Source organism: Macrosteles quadrilineatus, unplaced genomic scaffold (assembly GCF_028750875.1).
Source record: "Macrosteles quadrilineatus isolate MER2022 unplaced genomic scaffold, UCM_ALF_1.0 Scaffold_3__2_contigs__length_128488019, whole genome shotgun sequence".
NCBI classification, from domain to species: Eukaryota; Metazoa; Arthropoda; class Insecta; order Hemiptera; family Cicadellidae; genus Macrosteles; species Macrosteles quadrilineatus.
The window spans coordinates 79,030,438-79,044,676 of NW_026542596.1; the positions used below are offsets into that span (position 1 = coordinate 79,030,438).

At 35.2% G+C, this 14,239-nt stretch overlaps 1 protein-coding gene across 1 annotated transcript; it reads left to right on the forward strand.

Annotated features, from left to right (window-relative positions):
* Positions 1-822: 822 nt before the first annotated feature.
* Positions 823-9,805, forward strand: LOC128990372 (DNA repair protein XRCC3-like). Its single transcript, XM_054412717.1, has 6 exons — positions 823-1,239; positions 3,881-4,018; positions 4,560-4,766; positions 5,870-6,006; positions 7,181-7,393; positions 9,498-9,805. The coding sequence occupies exons 1-6, from the start codon at positions 1,182-1,184 to the stop codon at positions 9,711-9,713; spliced, it is 969 nt and encodes a 322-aa protein (XP_054268692.1). The 5' UTR covers positions 823-1,181; the 3' UTR covers positions 9,714-9,805.
* Positions 9,806-14,239: the final 4,434 nt, after the last annotated feature.

The following is a 14,239-nucleotide window of genomic DNA, read 5'->3' on the forward strand; positions in this document are numbered from 1 at the left end:
AGATCCAAATTGAAGGCGAACCTTACTTGCTGAACAGCTCAGTTGAGTAATAATTATGAATCTACAATGAGAGTCGCTCCTTTCGAATCAGACTGTAATAATTCATTTTCGATCAGTTTAAATATGGTTGTCGATCATATGGAACCCACCAAACCACCCTTCAGAAGTGCCTCCCCTGTCATAGTGTTAATGTCATAGAAACTTGATTTCACCTTCTTTTACTACGGTCCTAAATTTTAAGGGATCTTATTTGATTTTATTTTTTTATTGGAACGGCCCAAACATCTGGTTGTCAAGCACTATATGACTGATCTTATGTGAGATTATTCAATATTATATTAGTCATATTATATATTATATATTATATATTATAATATAATATATATAATCTGATGATTTAAAGGTGTTGGGGTCTGTCACAGTTAAAAATTAAGTGGTGTAGCGGTAGGGTAGCCATCTCTAGGGGGTTATTAAAAATGTTTACCAATTAATCAATTTGTTTATTTTTGTGAGTAAGCCTACAATTATATATTTTTTTAATTTTGTAAGCAAGCTTAGTTCTAACAATCTGTGTTTACTCCCTATGACTGTTTGCACAGTTACTCTCTCTTATATATCATATCAAACTATGCTAAGAATTTCATTGTACAGTAGCTATGACATTTTCATTAGTATATTCAATGGTTTTATTCAAGTTCTATAGCAAAACAAGTTTTGATTCTGTATCAGTTGGCAGGCCTTATTTTAACGAAAATAGAAGGCGCCAAAACAAACAAACAAAGTAAAGTCAACACAACAAAGATTGGATTTTGGATAATTTGTATTGAAATTGAGGAGATGAATAAGGTTATTGTTAAGATAACTTCTGTTTATTGAATGGTTTAATATTATTAACACGACGAAATGACAACTGAACTATGCTACATTTATATTATGACTCTTTAATACAGTTAATCAATCACTGGTTAAATTGTTTCACACCATATGAGTAATGAAGAGTTATTTGAAAATTAGTTATTTACTCATAACAAGAAAGAACTTTGAGACATAGACACTCAATTTACATAATGTGAGGATTGAGAACTTGTTTATGAGCACTTGCATGACATTTTGTGAAAAGCCTGCATAGTGTCATTTGTTTACTGTTACTGTTTTATTGTATTTCAATACCATGACAACTTATGATGGAGTTGAAACTTGATGAACTGCCGCCTAAGGTTTCAGAGTTTCTCTATAGAGGTAAAGTGTTTTTTCGTATTGGTATTGGTTACTACATTTAGGTTTTTAATTTGATCCAATTATGCTAGAATAACTTGATGCTGTTTAATATTTAGAGCCTCTTGTCAGTTATTGCAGGTTCCAGGCTGTACACCCAACGATTCAAGTTCTCTATGTAAGGAGACAGTTTTGGTACACTGTATACTTCCATATCTGTTGGCACAAACATCCGAATTAAAATATCGATCGATATATCGATTAGGCCTATTCGATATATCGTTTGGTTAGTTAGGTAAGGTTAACCTAGCCTAAGTAACTAACCAAACGATATATCGAATTCAACCATTGAATACCTAATCTATATTACTTATTTGGTTGTTTGTGCCAACAGATATGGAAGTGTAAATACCCGACAATTTACCATTTGTCATTGAGCTATGAATTAATGGTGCTATCTAACTTAGGCCTATCAAAAAGGTCTTTAGAAGTAACAAGACCAGGGTTAAGACTGTTTCCCTTTCAAAATGTATAAAAATGTCATTGGCATCAAACAGGCCTACTCACACTTTAAAGACAGTTTTCCAGAAGTAACAATGAAGGTCTAACGCTTTTGATTATACTCACAGGCCACTAAGAGTGTCTGAAAAACTGTTGCTTCGGGCTATCACTTAATTATTTCTATGCAACAAAATTTTATTTTAATCAATAGCCGTAAATTATTCATTAATTTAATGCTTCTTATGTAAATACTGCAAATAAATAATAATTTAATAACCTATGATTGGTTTTTATTCAATGGTCTATACGACCATGGCTGGTTGGAGAAGCCTAAAGCCACGTTTACACCGGAGTTTGGAACATGAGTTGCAAACAGAAATTGCAAACATCTCTAAAAACGCGCATTTTTAGACGAAACATTGCTGTTGCAATCAGTTTTTCAGTGTTTGCAACAGAAATTTTTGTTTCCACTTGAAGTCGGTAAAGATCATAGGGAGTTGCAAACCTTTGTTTGCAACACTAGTTTCGGTCACTATGAGCTGTTGAAACACGAAACAGAAACATTTCTCCGCCATCCCCTACGCTGCCACCTCCGCTCTCACTCACATGATCACTCACACCACCCTGTGTCACGACTCAGTGTTATTAACCCTGTCTAGTGTCTGGACTGCTACTAGCTACCTCATGTTTGTTGTGACTTATCTCGTGTCGTGCGAGTTGTGAGTGATGGAAAATCTACTGAGTGAGATGGAGTGGGGAGATTACAATATTATTAAGTTAATTAGCTTGTACAGAGAACAGCAAGTGCTGTGGAATCAAACTATGTCTGACTATAAAAACTAAAACAAGAAAAACTATGCGTGGAATGACATTTCACGGGAAATGAACTTAACCCTCCCAGTGTTACTTGACGAAAATTCGACAAGCAGCACACTTTGTGTAGTGTTACTTGTCGATTTTTCGACACGCAGACATCGTTTACGGCGAAGGCTCTATGACTGACTGAATCAAATTGAACTGGATCGAGTTAGGTATCGTTCTTTCCGTAATATTCTAAGCTTTCTCCAGAGGTCTGTCTCAGCGCTGTACGTTCTCTGAGCCGATCGTTAATTGTAGCAGACAGCTGACGTGCGTGTCGCGTGTATTTGTAAACAGCAGCGGTTAACCTCGGACCGATGACTGATGTGTTTTATTACGTTTATCATTGTTTTAGTGTTAAAAATCAAAAGTAGTGATATACGTGTTGCATTTTAAGAAGATTTAAGTGGTTTTGAAGTGTTGGTTGATGATCCTGAAGAAGTAGGTAGTGATATTGATGTAAATTATCAGCCAGATTCCTAGCTATGGTTAGGCTATGCATTCTTAGCTAAACGCTATGTACTCAAATCTGTTTTTTGCCCATAACTTATTTATTTGCAAATCTACTTCCTTATATTATTATATATTTGTAATCCTCATAAAATTTAGAACAAAGTGGCTATTTTCAAATATTTATAGGCCTATAATTTATACAATTTCATTGAGCGCAAACTTATTTTTTTTTTTTTTTATTTTCGAAATTAATATTTTTTTTTACCTAAAAATTTTTTTTTTGAAAAAAATGTTCCTTATGTTTTATATATAATATTGAAGCCCATGATTTTCCAAACAAAATGGTATATAGAACATTAGAATTAACATTGTTTTAAGCTTCTCAGATCCGTTTTAATAAAACCTTGCAAATGCGCCAAAAATAGGTGGACATTAAGGCCTAAACTATGGACACTCGGAGGGTTAAGCGAGACAGAGGTCCAAAATAAAATGAGGAACCGAGGAACCTCATAATTGAATTTAACAGAGAATCTAATAAGGGCAAAAAGTTTGGATCAGGGGCCGACGATGGGAAAACCAAGTGGAAGTTTTTTTTTCAATCAATGATGAATCATAATCAAGGTCGAAAGTATTCCAAACATTTTCATTAAACATGGAAACAAAACCATGAAATAAAAATTGCAAACTTTTATTTGAAACTACTGTTTTGCAACTGCTGTTTGTAATAAAAGTTTGCAACTTTTTGTTTGAAAACCCGGTGTAAAAGCGGCTTGACAAAAGTAAAACGTTCTCTGGTACCGTTAATCAATATCTAATTTTTACTGGTACGCTATCTAAAATATATTTTTTGCAGCTGGACTAGTAACATGTACTGCAATCCTTGACACATCCAGATGTGACCTTCTCTCGCTGGGAACCTTTACTGCAGAGGATGTCAACCAGATTTATTTGCTTGCTGCTAAACAAATGCGAGCAAGAGAATTTATTTCAGGTAATATTCCAAGAAGGTAGGCTACTATGAAAATCTCCCTTTTACTAATTGCGGGGATTAGGAAAAAGATCTGTAACCAACTGTCATAGAGAAATAATTAGCTTATGAAGAATGTAAGACATACACATTCATCCATCATTAATCTTTGGTTTGTAACATGTCTAAATAGGGTTACTAAGTACACATTCCAGAAAAAATACCAAAAACTAAAATTTAAAACTTAACTGTGCTGAAAAAAGGCTAAGTTTATACCGCAAGTAAAAATCATATTTAACTGAGTAAAACCTCCATATTTTTTACTTGAAAGGTGAAATTTTTCTATTACTTTTAGTAATGAAGGAATGTTGCCTTTTTCATATTTAATTTATGGACTAGGCCAATTTGAATTTAGATTAAAGAGCCTATAGGCCCACACTATGCTGTCGAGGACTTGATAGACTATACATCCAGGATGTTTTAAATAATCGTATTATGAACATATTAATGAATTAATAAATGTATTATTAGTATACTTGCAATTGCATTAAAAAAATGTTTTTAGGAGGTCAATTAACAAACTCAAGTATACCTGGAAGATGGGGTCATCTGAGCACAGGGTGTACTGCTTTGGACCAACTGCTGGGAGGAGGTCTGGTCACAAGAGGGGTCACAGAGTTGGCAGGTCACAGTGGAGCAGGCAAGACACAACTGTGTCTACAACTGTCACTGACATGTCAACTGCCTCAGGATAATGGAGGCCTCAATGCTGGTAAGTTAGGCAATAGTCACGTCAATGGAGGTCTCAATGCTGGTAAGTTAGGCAATAGTAACGTTAATGGAGGTTGCAATGTGGTAAGTTATGCAATAGTCACGTTAATGGAGGTCTCTATGCTGGTAAGTTAGGCAATAGTCACGTTAATGGACGTCGCAATGTGGTAAGTTAGGCAATAGTCACGTTAATGGAGGTCGCAATGCTGGTAAGTTTGGCAATAGTCACGTTAATGGAGGCCCCAATGCTGGTAAGTTAGGCAATAGTCACGTTAATGGAAGTCTCAATGCTGGTAAGTTAGGCAATAGTCACGTTAATGGAGGTCTCTATGCTTGTAAGTTAGGCAATAGTAAGGTTAATGGAGGTCGCAATGTGTTAAGTTAGGCAATAGTCACGTTAATGGAGGTCTCTGTGCTGGTAAGTTAGGCAATAGTCACGTTAATGGAGGTCCCAATGTGGTAAGTTAGGCAATAGTCACGTTAATGGAGATCGCAATGTGGTAAGTCAGGCAATAATAACGTTAATGGAGGTTGCAATGTGGTAAGTTCGGCAATAGTAACGTTAATGGAGGTCGCAATGTGGTAAGTTAGGTAATAGTCACGTTAATGGAGGTCTCTATGCTGGTAAGTTAGGCAATAGTCACGTTAAAAGTAAGACTTCAATGGTCACTAAAACCAAAAACTAGGTCTTCTGTGTATACAGCTGTTTTGGCCTCGTTGCAGACAGCCGTCCTCAGAACAGTTCATTAAGGATTTCAGGCCCTTCTCAAGAGAAGGGTTTAATGTTTAATGTTTAATTTAATGTTTCTCATGACAACAAAAAAAACTTTCAAACCATAGCCTACTCTTCAGTCTATTAGTTTGTCGGCCATTTGCGAGCTACAATTAAATTATGTCAAGACATAGGCTAGAAGAACACAGACTAAATACAGTATTGTCTAGTTGGTTTCAAAATGTTTTGTACATTTGTCTTTACAACAAAGCACTGTAGATGTGCTGTAAAAATTAATTAACTGTAACCTCTTATAGAATAGGCCTAACTATAAACTGAAATACCAAAAAGTGAGCATTTTTTGCAGCTTTTAAGAACAAGTTTGTTTACAGGAGCAGTTTTTATTTGTACTGAAGATAGATTTCCATCCGTGAGGCTCAACGAACTGATCAAGACATTTCCTGGTGCTAGAAGGTTTAAGAACATAACATTTGGAAGTAACATTTTTGTTGAACACATCGCCGATGCTGTAAGTATCCTCATTATGTAGCTTGTGATTTTTACTCAGGTTTATTCATAGCGATGCTTATCAGCAATTAAAATGTTACTAAATCAGTTGTTATTTATATTTTCTTAAAACTGTTTGGCCCTTTTTTATAATTCAACCATACAATATTAGATACTCTCTTGTTTGGTGACATCAAGACTGATCCCTTATTCAAACTATAAAATGCCTAGCCTTTAAAATGTTGATGGAGAATTTAAGGGATACGTTTCAAAACAACACATTATGTATGCTTAATGAATAAGCCACAGTATTATACTAAATAATAAAGAAATGCAGCAATAATGTCATTTCATAGTCAGCAGGCTTTGTACATGGGCTTTTTGTAAAACCTGTTGGAAAAAAATATGTTACTGTTATTATAGTATAAACAACGTTACTTTGTGAAATACTAACGAGCCAATTGGAAAACCAGAAAAAACAGGGAGTGCCTAAGCTTTGAAGACTGGGAAATTTGGAATAACCGCAATAGCCTTTGTTTGAGAGTCCATTCTTTAACTGTGTTCTGTCGGTTCTCTTTGAGGTTGTTGTGTACTAAATTGTGATCGCAAGAGATTATCTTATTGGTGTTATATGATCACTCTTTTTTTGTGATCCTGGGAGCAATAAATTACCAATTAGAGTTGAGAAATCACATTGTTTAATATTTTTAAAAGGCATTTCTGGCTAATTAAATATCTTCATTTTAAAAATAGTTGTTTAGCTTCCGAAATACTGTATTATACTTAAAAAGGTTTACAATACCTGCATATAGTAATCCTTTGTTGCTGAATTTTGGCAACTAGTTTCATTGACAATCAGACTTTACCTCAGCCCGGTCACGATCGATTGTCAATGTCCCTTCGTGTTTTTCGTGTTCTTTTTTAATGTGTGTCTGTTCCGTGTTATCGTGTTTTGTATATGTTTTATTTATTGAACTCTGTTTGTTAACGACCTTCGAATGAAGTGATTACTTGACACCTTGAGGCCTGAAGATGGTTCAGAAGAACCGAAACTAGTTGCCAAAATTCAGCAACAAAGGATTACTATATGCAGGTATTGTGAACCATTTTAAGTAATTGAACAGCATTCGATCCCTATTAGTTTGGATGCTTGACTCGGGTGTAGGCGTACTAGTTTACTTACATGTTTGGTCCAGTTGGAGCTGCAGCAGTGTGTGGGCACGAGGCTGCCGCAGTTGCTGAGACAACAACGTATCGGCCTTGTTGTGGTAGACTCTGTAGCAGCCATATACAGAGCTGACTACACACACGCTGAGATGGTACAGAGGGCGAGGGATCTGAGGACTCTGGCTCGTCAACTACACTCACTGGCCAACACTCACCACATTGCGGTTGTGTGCATAAATCAGGTCAGGTGGTCATTTTAAAACTCTCCCCGTTATTGTTTATGTATTTTTTAAATTTTTAATTCAAAGTGAACATTTTTGTGTGTGTTTCTTTACCCATTTATATCTTGTCACGAATGATCATTACTACATTTCACAGTGAGGTAGCCATACTGCAAACACAACAGACTGTTGCTTTAGGGCTAGAGTTGCCGTTTGCTTTTCGAGGCACTCTTCCCGGTCGTCTTGATAGTGATATGGTGGCTCAGGTCGGTGCACGGAGTGTAGCGTTGTGGTCTTTCTCCATAGGTGCAAGTTTGATTCCCATACGTGTGCAATCCATATTAAGTTTACTTATGTTAGGCTTAGTCGGTGGGAGAGCTCACCTGAAATATATGAGAACATTTTTTTATTATTTTTTTTTTTTTTTGAGGATGAAGATGAGGATTTTTTCTTTTTTTGTTTTTATCTTGCAAAAAATAACCTGAAAAAAATAATTAATTTATTTTGGTGGGTTAGTACTAAGTATTTTTTGTATGTTTCAGTGAATGGGAATTTTGGTTGATGTTATTTAAAAATTATCACGGGTTTTGTTTTCTCGTGACAACAAAAAAAACTTTCAAACCATAGCCTACTCTTCAGTCTATTAGTTTGTCGGCCATTTGCGAGCTACAACACCCTCCATCTTTTAGCGAGTTTCACTATAGGGAAGTACCGGTAGCTAGTAGGTGGCACGCTAAGACCTAGGCCCCGGACCGATATACTTTTTCATTTTGATGTTCCTACTTACTAGAGGCCAAAACACTATTTGTTTAAATTTTTATATATGTAAACTAGCTGACCCGGCGAACTTCGTATCGCCTAAGTTATAGGTTTCCCCTAAGACAGACCGATGGAAAGAAAGTACCGTTACGTTTAATTTTAAAGATGATCTCGTTCGCATCGCTCAATCACGTCCTGGTTGAAGTTCGTTCGCTACGCTCACTCACCTTTGGGTTGGAGCTCGTTCGCTACGCTCACTCATCTTTAGGTTGGAGCTCGTTCGCTGCGCTCACTTGCCTTCAGGTTAGCTCGTTCGCTACGCTAACTCGCCTCCAGGTTGAAGTTCGTTCGCTACGCTCACTCACCTTTGGGTTGGAGCTCGTTCGCTACGCTCACTCACCTTTAGGTTGGAGCTCGTTCGCTGCGCTCACTTGCCTTCAGGTTAGCTCGTTCGCTACGCTAACTCGCCTCCAGGTTGAAGTTCGTTCGCTACGCTCACTCACCTTTTGGTTGCAAATTAGCTGTTGTCATAAATGTAAAAGAAATAATAGTGCTGCACCCTGTTGGTAATCCTTGTAACTTTAATGCTATTGAACATCATAGAACAGAACCAACTTGTTTAATTGAAACAGCTGTTAAGATTCATTAATTCCATTTCTCATAAGGTTAACATGGGAAACTCCAGAGCCACTGGGGCGGAGCCCTTTTAAGAATTTCGAAACGGGAAATAGTTTACGTCCGATTCGCATACCTACAGAATTTACACACCAAATTTCATAACGATCGGTGAAGTCGTTCCGGAGGAGTTTGCAGACAAACACTGTGACACGAGAATTTTATATATTAGATATACTTCTGTGAATATGATAACTTGAGTAATTTTTGCCTGATTTTGATGGAATTTGGCTTGAAGGTGTAGGGTGAGATAAACTTGAATGAGTTTGCAAACCAGCATGATCGGAGTATGGGATCAGGGTGTTATGGGGGGTTTATGGGGTAAAAATTGGTCACAGCATAACATTTCAAAATTTCTCTTTACACTATTGAGGATATTGGTTACAGAGGAAATTGAGAATTAGAAATTCCAATGTTATTCTTATGGAGAATTCAGTAAACTGTTGTAGTTTGTTTGTTTATGGATATAAATTTTGTTCAAACTTATTTTGGCAAATTTATTTATTTAAACTAAGCTATTCATATTTTACTAAAAACACTTTATTACCCTCCCTGTAGCAGCAAACCTAGGGATTTAATTTAAAATACAATACTGGTAAATGGAAATTCACTTAGTCTGCAGGTTTGCTGCGGCGGGGGTACTTTGGTTATTTATAATGTATAGTAACAGTTGGATTATTCACGTTGACAGGTTTCTGATGTCCGGAGGGGAGAACACAGTGTGACTGTGCCTGCCCTGGGACTAGCCTGGGCCAACTTGGTCACCTGTCGTCTGCAGATGTTCCGCAACTATGAGTTCCGACGGCTGCAAGTTGTCTTCTCCCCTCAGCTGCCACAAAGCTACTGTCAGTACAAGATTGCAGCAGCAGGGGTCCAGGGGATACTTCCTGTTGTGTACTCTCAGTAGAACTAGGGAGCGTTCTGTTGAGTAATAATGGTTCCTATTCTGTGATTTGTAAAGAAAAATAAAAACGTCTTTACTTATTTCTTTCGTAAGGAAATAAAACTACCTTATTTCCTTATTTAATTGATAATTCCATCAAGTATTAAATCACCTCACACCTCTATGTAATACAATTTAAATATTCCATACAGGTGTGAATATAACAAAAAGTTGCCCCCTGGTGGGGTTTGAAAATGAAATTTAATTAAATTTAATCAGACAACTGAGGACTAAATCACAGAGCTGCGCAGTGGAAATAAAGATGTTAAGTGTGGGCCCTGTAATTAAATACCCCAGAAATCCGATTTATAGACCGTGAGAGGTCTGATATGTCCTCCTGTAAATACCTTCAATGATCTTATAGTGTAACACCCCTTAAAATGTAATAAAATGTTAACCAATACTCTGAATGCAAAACGTACTCTTGTTGAAATTCTATTAAATATGGCAATGATTCAGTAGTAATGAAATGGTAATACCAAACACTGATTGAACTAATATGTAATAATTTATATAATGATAGACAATTGACTGATATTGTATTTTATTGCAATTGTTCGGTTAAGCCGATTACCTTGACAAAGACCAACACAGGAGAATTAATAAAATTGTTGAAAGAATAAGATTTGTATATTGTCACTCAAATATTTACAGCTGTTACAAGTATCAATGATAATTCAAGGGTTTTTTGTTCTACTGACACTTCATGTAAACAATGGAGAGTATTGATTGAGATTTTGGACCTTCCTTTGTTTTCTTAAAATGTTGATAGCAGAGCCTCGGGAACCTAGGTTTGATTTATTTAATCTATTTTTTAGGCTATTAGGCTTCCCAAATTTGTGTATATATTAACAACTGGCCAGCTGACTTAAATATGCAAAGGGGCTATTCGTAGTTCTGTGTATAACACACCTTATTGCTCAGTGGCAAACTGGGCCAAATCGACTACTGAGTCGATTGTTTAATTTGTGTTAATAAAATGACTTTTGGCGTTAATGGAAGCCTATCCTTATAGCCTGTCTTGAATCCTACCCTTCAACCGGGACAATGCTCTGGTTCAAAACTGAATTTGATACACAATCAAACACTCTCAGATCTCTATATATACTTCAGAAATGATTTAAATCCAAATATTTAAGAAAGAACAAAGTTGTAACAGTTTTACGTTACTGACAGATGATGATAGAATTTGACTTTACACAGCACACAAAATTAATATCACAGATAAACATTGCTCTTAAAAATTAATATACCATTTCAAATCAATTTAATAAATAGTTTTCAATTTGACTAAGATCACTATTATGACTTATACTCTTTGTATGACATGATAAAATTCAATTAAACATTTTTATCCTGAATTGTGACCATGTGCTCAAGGTATACCAAACGAAATATGAAATATTCAAACCAAACAGGACACGATTTATAACTTGTAAAACTAGTGGTACATGTGAAAAAATGTGGCAGATTGGCATGACTATTTTAATATTAAAACACAAATAACACAATACATTTACTTACGTACACATGTCGACACATTCACATTCACGCTGACGAAAGATTCACACGGACGAAACATTTAAAAACTGACTCGTGGTGATTTGTGACTTTTGTCTGACCGAGCGGGATATCACAACACGGTTTTTTCTGGTGTAGGACTTATTAATTCTTGTTTTTCGAGCTGGCGTTTAATGATTCAATTGAAAATACCATCACGACGATCCACGATTCGCTAGAAACTGACATTTGCTATCGATATGATGCATGTACGAATTTTCATCACGAACGCGAACAAACAATCCGGCATCTCAACTGTCTCGACTTAATACTAATAAAACACACCCCCAATTGCAATTCGGCGAAATTTTTACAATTGCGATCATTTGATGCACGTACAATTTTCGCCCGAACGCGAATTTCCCGAGCTACGAATGAAGATATTAATAAAATCGTCCTACACCAGCGACAAACGCGACTTTACATGTTGATTTTGCGAGCACTGAACCACGAGAGACGACGAGACGTTTGCACACAGCACGGCTCCCAACGGTTTTCCAGTCCTTGGATGTTTGTATCCTCCTTCCGCGTTACGTCATGGTTGGATGACTTGTCCATTGCCTGGCGCGGATTTTAAATCTGTTGATTTTAAATCGGCACAGATTTACATCCTAAGTTACTATTATTGCAGTTTGTTGATGAAATGTTTCACTTCAACAAATAATTAACTTTAAAAGAGTTTATAATGTTTATATAAATCGACCAAATGTCTTAGTAGAAATTAAAAATAAAAGAATGTTGTCTATTGTCTAATTATGTCTCCCAAGTTAAAATTGGATGGCCTATAGTTGTAGTAGGACAGGTTACTGACCTTTTCGTTCTATTTCTTAAGAAGTTTTTAAGAATCTTATCATTTACACACAAAAAAAAAGTCATGTAAACCGCTTTTTGAAACATATAGAATTTTAACAATGCCTTCACTTTATAGTCGGAGAAATATAGGATATGACCTTAAACAAATTGCAATAAAACGTTTTATGGTTTTATTTTGTAGAGTTGGGTTTGCAAAATGACATACTAAAAGTTGCCAAAAATCGGTGCACGAGAAAACCACTAAAATCACAATTTAAAATGGCGGCTTTTTCCAACATTGGACAAATTAAAAAAACATATTTCACATGCATTTGTTATGCACATTTTTCGAGATATTGACTTGGGACCACCACCTGTATTTATTGGGTGGTTAGTACTTCATTTTGATAGGTAACATGTTTTTGGCCGCCATCTTGGATCCGCCATATTGAACATAGATAATTTTTTTTCAATGTAATGATAGTGTTGTGACACATCATTACCAACTACATTTTTACACCGATTTCAATGCCGAAATCCGTTTTTAAATATCTTTATTCATTTAGAAGATATATTCAAACAAAAACTCTCCACCATACATTTCTTATGGACGTTTCGTAGTTTTATAATTGTTTTAAAATTATTTTTTTTATATCTCCAGTTCTTATTGACGCTTGTAGTTCGTTCTAGGCTTAAAATATTCAGTAATGTAAGGGCTTTCATTTGAGCTCTTGATCATTAAAATCAGACGAGTTAAAGACCAGCTACGAACCTCAGAACAATATTAAATTTAACTTTTTAGAAATATATTTTTATTAAAAGATTTATAACTCGGGTTGTTAATACGTCTCCAAGTTCTTTCTGGTCTCAAATTACTCAGTGAATGTTTAGCTTTGATTTTATTAATCACTAAACAAAATCTGACAATTTTAAAATGAGTCATGGTTCTTAATTCAACATTAAAATGTATTTATTGTGCAATTTGTCTTTAGTTAAAGACGTATATCCCCAATTCTAAATAACTCCCAAAACTCTTTATAGTCTTAAATAATTCGCCAAATTATTGACTTTTATTTTAGCTATGGATTACTTTCCGGGAGTTATTAGGGTTTGGGATATTTGTCCTTAACCAAAGACAAATTGCACAATAAATACATTTTAATGTTGAATTAAGAACCATGACTCATTTTAAAATTGTCAGATTTTGTTTAGTGATTAATAAAATCAAAGCTAAACATTCACTGAGTAATTTGAGACCAGAAAGAACTTGGAGACGTATTAACAACCCGAGTTATAAATCTTTTAATAAAAATATATTTCTAAATAGTTAAATTTAATATTGTTCTGAGGTTCGTAGCTGGTCTTTAACTCGTCTGATTTTAATGATCAAGAGCTCAAATGAAAGCCCTTACATTACTGAATATTTTAAGCCTAGAACGAACTACAAGCGTCAATAAGAACTGGAGATATAAAAAAAATAATTTTAAAACAATTATAAAACTACGAAACGTCCATAAGAAATGTATGGTGGAGAGTTTTTGTTTGAATATATCTTCTAAATGAATAAAGATATTTAAAAACGGATTTCGGCATTGAAATCGGTGTAAAAATGTAGTTGGTAATGATGTGTCACAACACTATCATTACATTGAAAAAAAATTATCTATGTCCAATATAGCAGATCCAAGATGGCGGCCAAAAACATGTTCCCTATCAAAATGAAGTACTAACCACCCAATAAATACAGGCGGTGGTCCCAAGTCAATATCTCAAAAAATGTGCATAACAAATGCATGTGAAATATGTTTTTTTTTTATTTGTCCAATGTTGGAAAAAGCCGCCATTTTAAATTGTGATTTTAGTGGTTTTCTCGTGCACCGATTGTTGGCAACTTTTAGTATGTCATTCTGCAAACCCAACTCTACAAAATGAAACCATAAAACGTTTTCTTGCAATTTTTTTAACGATCCCTATGTAAGTTTGTTTAGTTTGCTTGGACTATTACATTTATAAAATTCTGGTATACTTTAAGAGTAATCCACAATTATTTATAAAAAATCAATTTATTCATCACTACCCAACACGTTCAAAAAATAATTTGCAGTATCCAAGACATCGGCTATGTGTTTACGAAAGAT

Excerpts from the sequence above, each read along its gene's own strand:
- LOC128990372 (XM_054412717.1), top strand. The coding sequence starts at position 1,182 with ATGATGGAGTTGAAACTTGATGAACTGCCGCCTAAGGTTTCAGAGTTT. Across the intron at positions 1,240-3,880 it reads TTCAGAGTTTCTCTATAGAG|CTGGACTAGTAACATGTACT; the intron begins GTAAAGTGTTTT and ends TATTTTTTGCAG. Across the intron at positions 6,007-7,180 it reads TTGAACACATCGCCGATGCT|TTGGAGCTGCAGCAGTGTGT; the intron begins GTAAGTATCCTC and ends TGTTTGGTCCAG.